The sequence below is a fragment of the Penaeus japonicus genome, unplaced genomic scaffold (genome assembly GCF_977035675.1).
Source record: "Penaeus japonicus unplaced genomic scaffold, GWHDUDI00000001_assembly GWHDUDI00000027, whole genome shotgun sequence".
Taxonomy (NCBI): Eukaryota; Metazoa; Arthropoda; class Malacostraca; order Decapoda; family Penaeidae; genus Penaeus; species Penaeus japonicus.
In genome coordinates this window covers 22,254,674-22,264,673 of record NW_028234429.1, presented here as the reverse complement: position 1 = coordinate 22,264,673, position 10,000 = coordinate 22,254,674, and the positions used below count along the sequence as shown (strand labels likewise).

The following is a 10,000-nucleotide window of genomic DNA, read 5'->3' as shown; positions in this document are numbered from 1 at the left end:
TACGTTTATATTTTGCATATTATTAGGAATAAGATAACTATTTGCATAATAACATGGATAGAAAATGAAAAATAATGCAAGTATGAAGTAATGCATATATATTTTTCTTTCTTTCTTTCTCTATTTATTTGTTTATTTATCTATTTTTTGTTACTGATGACTACCTACACAAACTTTCACATGTGCACACTGTATCGTATTTCTTTTCTTAGTATACTGTAGTCATGTCATGGTCTTGAATTATTCCAATACATTTCTTTTTCATTACCACATAAATAAAAATACTTTCTTGTGTAATCTAAAACATTTCCTTATATAACTTCAATCTAGCAAAATGATGAAAACCCGATTCTACTTCATACAATAAAACTCATTATCATAGTTTCCCAGATAAATGTTGTTGTAGAAAACGAACGCATATTAGAGAAACTCCTCCACAGAAAACGTATAAGGAGGAACTATTCTAAAGTGAAATCTTTTTGTGCGAAATACATTCCATCTAAATTCGAGTCAATCATAAAAATTAGGGAATATATTTCACAAAGAAATAAGTTTTTTATACATTTTTTAGCAAAGGAAAGTAAGATACTGTGTCATTTTCATTAGCTATACTAACGACTGCTATTAATCTTACATCAAGATTATCCGTCACATTTCAGTTTCAAAATATTTTCAAGCTCTCGTCTCACATATCTTAGTTTCTAAAAGCTAGTCTTAATACAAAGTTAAAAAATCGAGATACTAAACCATATGGCAACATGATATCTTTTCGGTCTAGTAGTAATGCCATCAATCACTCAGAAAGAAAACTGCTCACTATTAAAAATCCATCCCTCTAATTTCGGCGCCATTCCTCTCTTATCTTTTTCATGCCTTCCTCTAGCCAGTCATGTCTTTCCGCAACTTTTCTTCTGTCTCTTAGATAATTTCATCGCATGAAATCACCTCCCTGACCCCTGAATGTCTACTTACCACCTCCATCCACTATCAAAAACGTGACGTGTTAAACTTTCCACTGTCTTTCTTATTAATAATGACCGAAAGAATAAAGAAAAGAAAATGAACACCAATGAAAAAGAAACGAAGAAAGCAAGAGCATAAGAAAAAAATAAAAATCCGAAGCTGTACTCACCGAAGTGGCTTCCTTTTGCAGCTGCTCCAGACGCGGGGACGGTGGCGCCACTCGGGAGTCCGCCATGCCCACCACAGACGCCATGGTGCCAATCAGGTCCGAGCACTCCGCAAACCATGCTCTGTGTCGAGGAGGAGGTTGGGTTTTATCATCATATCAAGGATGTATAGAACAGAGAAATCTAAAGATGTGCACAAGTTGCCCTCAATTAAAGAGGAATGTTGTGTGCAGGTTGGTGTTCTGTTTTGTATTAACCTTGAACTGAATTTTACTTGAAAGGTCATTTTAATAACATACATACGTAGGATACTTCCTATCTGTGTCTAATCATTTACATGAAAGTTAATAATCACGTTCAGGTTAATATCAACGTAAATATATGGCTATATAGCAGAATGAATGAACGTAGATGGGTAACCGTGCACATGTCACGCCAACATAATCATAATCACACACCTAACAAGTTTATTTCCCTCGAGTTTCTGGCACCAAGGCTCCATTTCCTTCAACGTGATCCTGGCACAATCCACAGCATCCCGGAGCATCCTTACATCCGCCCGGAGAGCTGGGGTCGCGGTAGGGAGAGCGGGGTCGCCCGTCGAGCTGAGATTGGGAGACGGGGCGAGAGAGTTTGGTTTCTCTGAAGATGAGCTTGGAGACGGAGAGGCAGAAGGGGGCTGGACGCGGCTTTGGAGAGTCGACACACAACATCTCATGGAGTCTAAAAGGCCTTCGCGAAGCTGTGGTGGAAAAGATGGGTTGTCTGTTAGAGTTTCAGTAAAATTGTTATATTTTCGAAAACAGCAATTTATCATACACATATCAGCACGATATCTTAGAATGAGAAATAAGATATCCAGAAATAATATCCAGCCATGGATTTTTCCGTACTGTACTTACTTTACAGAAGGATTGCCAGGCCTGGTGGTCTACCTCCAACGTTCCGCCAAATTGTGAACTCAGTTGATCAAGCGATATTCTTTGGTGTAGTTCGTGTAAGCTGACGATGTCACACTGGAAGAAAAAAATATTCCATAAGTTAAATGGCAAGACAACCAAAAAAAACAACTTTTTCAAATAATTTTATACAATGAACAAAAAATACGCGACAAACAGTCTAGGGGTTTACATTGCCACTTTTGGTCAGTGAGCGCTCTCCAGGTCCCGTAACTATCGATAAAGGCATTCCAAATATTGCAAATAGCAGAATAGACGTTATTTACGCCAAGGAATGGAGGTTACGTTATACATTCTGTTTGCAAACATATCACATGCTGGAACCAAAGGTCAGCTTTTGGTAATCAAATGTGGACATAAACATTGGAATACCTCTTGCTACAAGTTTTCTTAGGAAACAATCATCTACAGATCACAGAAACCAAGACAATGATCCCACTTTCCGTCATGCAAAATGTAGTCCTGCGGATTACTCTCAAAATCCCAATGAGACCAGAATTGTAAAAATACGGGCAAAGTTGAACCAACTCGGTCAATATCACGGCATTAGGTGTCAAGGCAAGGGCATAATCCATCTCCTGACGCAGGTTACAGAGCCGGCTATGCCACGAAAATATAACCAACAAAACAAGCACCAACCAAACAATCCCATTCATAGCATCCAAAACAAGTGATTTCATAGTGGAAGGACCTCAACATAGTTAACAAAAAAACACACACACACACAGCCAGAAAAAATATCAACCCCAGTGGAATAAAACAATACGGCTTTGTAGCCATAAATAAACATCTCGGGATCTCGCAGATTATATCAATGGTCGGGTCTGCCCGTCCTCGTGTTATATATAGTGACAATGTTTTGTCGTACCGTGACAAGGGAACATATGACCAGGATTGTTTAGAACGATCTTAGCAGCTAAACGTCTTATGAGAGGAATATAAAGAGGCCCTTTTTATGACACAAAATCTAATGAAGTTTTAGGAAAAGTAGCCAAGGCTGGTCCTGTTAAAAGACATAATTTCGGTACTTTATTATCAACATCTTAGGAATTCCGATTGTAATCATTATTGTTATAAGCATCCTTCTCATTATAATCTTTATCATTAGAGCATTATCATTACTATTATTATCATTATTACTGATTTAACTATTATTGCCTCTACTACCGGAAAATTGTTATTATTGTCATCATGATTTTATTTCCTGTCATTTTCATTATAACTACCATCATTATCATTATCAATAGCACAACCATTCTACTTTTGCGATTGTTCATGTGCCTTATGAACCATATCTCTAGCTTTATCATTACAAAGAAAAAAAAAACAGAGTAACAAAGATATAAAATCCTAAGATCCTACGCCCTTGTTAAACTTGCTGAAGCAACTAAGCCAAAAACATATAGGCCCAATTTGTTTAGGTTTTGAGTAGCAGGCAAGAGGCATTCAATCATGATGATTGCTATTTAAGCGACCTCTTTGAACATTATTTTCTTTAAAGAATAATAATATAATATAATGATAATAATAATCGTAACGATAATGGTGATGATAGCACTAATAATAATTTTTAAAATAATTTTAATAATAATAATTATTATTATTATTACAATAACTATAACAATAATATCAACAATGATAATGATTTTGAATATTATAAAAATAACAAATAATAATTATCATTTTAATAACGTAATAACCATGAAAATATAATCATCACCATTATCATCATTATCCTCTACGGCACATCTACAGCATCAGCTACAATAATAAGACAATGTAACATAGAAAAAAAATATAATTTCATTTCTGGCTACAACTTTTCCCTAATTTACTGTTTTTTATTAAAACAAAATCCTAGGCGGAAGTAATAAAGAAAAATACACGTGATTGATAAGTGAAATACTAGAAAAAAAAAAAAAAACTTCCTGGTATGTCTTAATGGACCGAAACCTTTCTTTCGCCTAACGTGTCACCGATACAGAAGAGAAAGAAAAAAAATAATCAGAAGAAAATTGAATTTACAGTGATAAACATGGGAACTAAAAAAAAAACATAACAAAGAGAGACAAATTAGCAAATAACAGGACTACCCCCTAGCCCCCCCCCCCAACAAAAAAAAAGTTTTCACGGCTCTCGAGTAATAACACGCTGATACCCGGATGATAGCGATGAAGAACAAGAGAGCTGAACAAACCGAGAGAACAATAGACGGGAAAGGGGGAGAACACGCAGCACAACGAAACGGAATGGATAATAACAAAGAGCGAACAGAACAAAAGGACGAAGAGAGCAAGACGTTGATACAGAAGAAAATGAAAATCTCGCTTTTGAAAAGAAAAAGAAAAGAAAAAGATGAATACACGATTTCCTGGAGTGAAACAATGTTAATCACTCGTTCGCACACCTAACATTGGGGTCATTCTCAAGATCAGTGCCACGACCTGATGGATGAGGGGAGGGGAGGGGAGGGGAGGGGAGGGGAGGGGAAAGGGAGGAAGAAAGGAGAGGGAAGGCAGGGGGGGAAAGGAGGGATGGAGGGACGGGAGGGTGGAATGAGGGGAGGAATGGGAGATGGGGGGACGGGAGGGAGGGGGAAAGGAGGGAAGGAGGGCAGCAGTCGTTGCCTCCTGCACCAAGGTCAAAGCTGTATTGTTTTCTATTTTGGAATTTAGGCTAAAGAAAGTCAGGACAAGAGACGCTTGAAGGAAGAAATGAAAGGAAGAGAGAATGATGGAGGGATGAGCGGAAGGGGCGAAGCGAGAGGAAAGAGAGAGAGAGAGAGAGAGAGAGAGAGAGAGAGAGAGAGAGAGAGAGAGAGAGAGAGAGAGAGAGAGAGAGAGAGAGAGAGAGAGAGAGAGAGAGAGAGAGAGAGAGAGAGAGTGATTTTGATTTTGATATGTTTATTCATACTATATACATTGTATACACATGAATAGGCATAGGAACTATGCCTAAATTATTTGTACAGTTCATATTAGTTTCTGAGACTTACATTGTTGGTAAAACAGATATTACTGTGACCCTGTCAATCAATAAGCTAGGGCAAAGCTATACATAAGACATAGTAGTGCATGTATATCACTCTAGAGAGGCCTTGCAATTTTATCTATTACAGGCAAAGTCTTTGTGTTTACGTAGTATATCTGATAAAATGCCGTCCTCTATAAAGGATGTTGCAATACTGTACAATGTTTTACGTTCAATCCTTTCACGAAATTCTTCAATTAGAGGACATATCATTACATAGTGGTCAAGGGTGTGTGAATAGGGCTGACTGCACAACTTGCATTCAGTCCCCCAGCATTGTTTGAAACACTATACTCCCAGTAATATTTGTAGCCAAGCCGTAACCTTGCGGTCACTACATCAAGCTGTCTCGTAACTCTGTTTGTACTGCCGTAGATATGCTTTGTCTTGGACATAGCATTATGGTGAATGATTGATCTGCTTGTGTCTTGCTCAGCATTTCTCTCAGTTTCAGCCTGAGTGGAGAGCTTTTTCTTTATGATCTTACGTACATGCTCAGTTGTTACACCAATGTCATACTCAATAGTATCCATATGACTGTATGATCTAGATAGAGCATCAGCCATATCGTGTAACTCTAGATTTATGTGTGATGGTACCCACAATATTTTAGTGGTTACATCCTTCAGAAGCAATCTGTTCAACCTATGCCTCGCTGTTGACACGAGTCCTGTGTTATCATTTCTGTATGAGTTTAGGGCATGAAGTGAGGAGAGGGAGAGAGAGAGAGAGAGAGAGAGAGAGAGAGAGAGAGAGAGAGGTCCACTGGTCTCCTGGGAAGGTCTCGTTATTTCAAAAGAAATGAAATCACACGTCGATGTGAGAGATTTTACTTTGATGTCTTACGCTAATCTAAATATTCTTCATACGTCTACCAGCTTTTTCTTATATCTGAAATCTATAATAAAAACTATGGAAACTATATCTTTGATTATTTGTATATTCCCTTTTATTGGAATGAGTTTTATATTAATGTACAAACATGCGCTGAAAAATACATGCAAAAACAAGATGAAGCGCGTGGGACATGACATAATATAAGCCACACCTGACACACCGCAGCGTATAACGAATTACGTCGTGATACACTTTGCTTCTTGTCTGAATGACAAAACAGAAAAAAAAATCAATATTAATGCAGCACTGCGCCGGACAAGATCGACCACGCATCCAAAGCTATGCAACAAAGAAACCGAAAGCACACGAGCGAGAGAGACAAGGAGTTCTGTTCCCATAATGGAGTGCAAGCAGCCTGTCCCTCGCCTGCCTCGAGTGGCCTCTGGTCTGTTGGTTCGGCGGACCAGTTTCTGGCCGAGTCGCACGCCCAGTGACAGGAAATATTAATAGGACAGTAATGTTTGCTCACGGTGAGACTCGCTCGCTTCACGGTCATGATTAGGGACAAGACATATTACTGTTTATTCATTACTGATTAACTGCTATTCCTTTAGATTAAGCATCATTGTCAATAATTCTGTGGAATGAAATTGGTAGAAAGTGTGTACATTATATTACTTCTTACATGTTTTCTATGTCTATTTAGTAGTTGCGAGTTATCTTATTCTACAAATATAGGTTCTCATGTTCCTTTAAACGTGGGAGCGCTAACGTGACTTATTTGACCCGTCCTGAGCACCGTAATGCAGCGGTGCGTCCTCAACATTCCATTATAACATCCATATCTAGATTCGTTAAACATCATTTTAGAGCAATGTTGTTACGAATGAGGTAAGAATGACAGTATCTGAACATTCACCCATAATTCGAAAGAGAACACAGAAGAATGGTATACTATCCGGAATTAAGTCCCCCCCCCCCAAAAAAAAAAAAGGCGATAGGGGTAAAACAGGTCAAGTTAGGGGCCAGAGAACATAAGGACTGGGGAACATAAGTAAACCCGTGGCCTAGGACGCGTTTTCATTCACACGACCACTTGTTTCCAGACACTGCGATGACGAGGCGAGATCCACGAGCTACTGTGCAAGACGGTAATCGGGTCTCGGTTGCGGCGAAGATGCGGCATTTCTCCTCCATCATGCAACAGGGTTCGGCATGGGAAGCGTGAGGAAATCTTATTCAAGTGGTACCTTACTCTTATGAAAAAGGGGGACGCTGGGAGGCTTCTGCGTGTAACGGGAACAGTGTATGTTTTGTAAGATTCTTGTATGTATTAATCTTATTCATGTACCTGCTTTTTAGTGATGTACCATGTACGCTTCATTCCCTGACGACTGCCTTACATGATCACATTACATTTCCCAATGTCGACGTCTAATAAAAGATTAAGTTAATATTAAGAGAGTCATTTACATCACTTGACATAACGGTTCCAAACAACTATTCATTAGGCCAGTGTGTCGGCCGCTGCTCATTGTTTGAGCATGTTTGTTTATTTGTTTATTTGCATGTCCGAACTCCAAAATTACTTTATAAATAAATGTAATTTCTAAATCTTACCCTTTTAATTTGCTCAACGAATTTGTGATTGGTGATCAGATACGAAATATAGCAGAAAACGTCAAATCTAAGCTTCCCTCTATAAATAAACAATCACGCCAGTACAAGGGTGGAACCCATGAAGCATCTTCGAACCCATAACGCAGTGGGTGCAAAACTACATGTAATCACTCACCTAATCCTATTTAACACACAGTGGGACAAATTACCATACCCTATCCTCGGGTATGCGAAAGGGTGCATCGGACGGACCCACCCCGGGCACATTATCGCCCTTAAGTTCCAAAGATGTCCAAGGGAGGATATGCTTCTTCCCGGGGCGCGACACAAGCACCTTACGCTCGCTCCGGGGCCCCCACGTGTGTTGACCCAGCTAGGCGGCGGGGGTTCACACAATTAATTTCCATATTTCCATCGTTAGCGGCCAGCTCTCCCGCGCCGCTGGTTCTCTCTTCGTGTCAACCCTTGCCGTACTTGCCGTGATGGAAGACACGGTCCTAATATAATACATACATGCTGCTTACAACGGGAATTGTAATTCCACAGACAAATTTGCTAATTCGGGACTTTCTCCAGCTATGTCTAATATTCAGATGAGTTTGATCATAACACCTTGTAAATATGAATGAATGGATGAGACGCACGCACTCGTCAGAGCAGATAACGATTACACTACGTGGGAAATTATCTCCTTCAGTTCTTACGAAAACGGATTTGGAAAGCAACATCAAAATCTGATTTCTTTCCGCGCTTCATCGGAAACCCTAAAATATAATCGTCAAAACATGACAAAATGTAATGAGCTGTGAATTTTGAAACAAAAAACTGCTTTTCTATAGACCGTTATCACTTCGCGTTATGTTACTTCCCCTTCTCAATTTATCGTTTTCTCTTCACTGTACTGCTTTCCATCTTTCTTCCCTTTTATTTTTAGAATCATCCCTTAATTCGTTATGCTCAGAATATCATAAACTTCAGCCATGATGTACCTGAATACTGTCATACTGACCGTTGTTTCTTTTACTAACACAACCGCAATGCAACGGTAGTCTTGCGTGTTGGATGTTCACACGAAAATGTATGTGGGAAAACGTAAAGTACAATACATTAGATCTTCATGTATACACGTAGACATTGATCACACTTAATAAATCTAAGTAAATGCAATAAACACACATCACCGCTTACATACTCATATAGGCAGGCATGCATATAGTTACATACATACATACTATATCCATTCTACACCTCCCCCTCTCCCTCTCCTTCACACCCACACGCACACGCACACGCACACGCACACGCACACGCACACGCACAACACATAAAAAGAGCGCACGCAGGGCAGTTTTGCCTCATACTGAGCCTGTCGTAACCGGTGATTTACAACGCGGGCGAAAAAAAATCATAAGAACATTTATCGTCCATAAAGGCATCCTCGTGTGAGTCTTTGGCGTAGTTTCGCTAAGAGATGGTTGTAGTTTACCAGGCGAAGGCGCTACGTAAAATATGATAATATATCAAGTGAAGATGGTTTATTTGCGTACAGCGCATTGCTCACTCGATGTACCCTTCTAGGGGAAAGTACTCTCCTAGATTAAGGTAATTTTCAAGTACTCGACAAGATTAAACAATCATATTGGTTTACCACATTAATACACTCTTGCAAAAAAATAGAGTAAGTGAATGAATAAGCAGGTGATGAACTACACCACATGGCGATATTCTCTTCTGTAAAGTTCATTACCAAAACAATGGCTCGTTACCCAAAGACAGGAACCACCAAATCGTACTTTGGATGGTGCGGTCATCATTTTTTCTAGCGTCAAGATGTATCCATTGTAATATTCAAATACGCACTATACAATCACAACAACGTACAGTGTCCATCTAATGTTAAGAGTGAGTTAATGCTGTATGTTTTCGGTTCTTGTGAACGCGAATATAAAGCCGCAGGAATGTCTTGGCGAGTTGCCGACTCCGCGTTGAATGAAGTGTTTTGATAGTGTACTCTAACGTGTGTAAAAGCATTGGGGAAGAAAGTATTCAACTGGGTGAAGGTTACCCGAGTGAAGGTAACCTACCACTTGACGATCTACCATGTAAAAATACTCTACCAGATTAAGATTTTAAGGTCATTAAATAATACATTTCTATATAAAACTACCCGGGTAGATGAGGCTACCATAAAAGGCAACGGAACTTAACCAGCTGAAGACAATCTACCAGGTGAAGGTGCTCTCCTGAGATAAAGGTACCCGCATCGGGTACGGAGGAAGGGTGGAGGAGGGAAAGTGTGCGAGTGTGAGGGAGGACGTGAGGTAGAAGTGAGGCCTCATGTCAAGGTGAGTGTCGTACTTGGCAGGAAGGAAGTGTGCGGTTTAACAGATGTATTTGTCGGAATGAACACATTGTAATAATTAT

At 39.4% G+C, this 10,000-nt stretch overlaps 1 protein-coding gene across 2 annotated transcripts in view; it reads right to left on the bottom strand.

Annotated features, from left to right (window-relative positions):
- The window catches only part of LOC122246659 (uncharacterized), a 259,930-nt gene that overhangs the window by 218,758 nt on the left and 31,172 nt on the right, over positions 1 to 10,000 (bottom strand). For both annotated transcript variants that reach the window (XM_086552765.1, XM_086552766.1), the window contains exons 5-7: positions 2,033 to 2,146; positions 1,589 to 1,872; positions 1,133 to 1,253 (exon numbers count right to left, since the gene is read on the bottom strand). In XM_086552765.1, the coding sequence (XP_086408891.1) occupies positions 1,133 to 1,253; positions 1,589 to 1,872; positions 2,033 to 2,146 (519 nt within the window). The remainder of the gene's footprint in view (positions 1 to 1,132; positions 1,254 to 1,588; positions 1,873 to 2,032; positions 2,147 to 10,000) is intronic.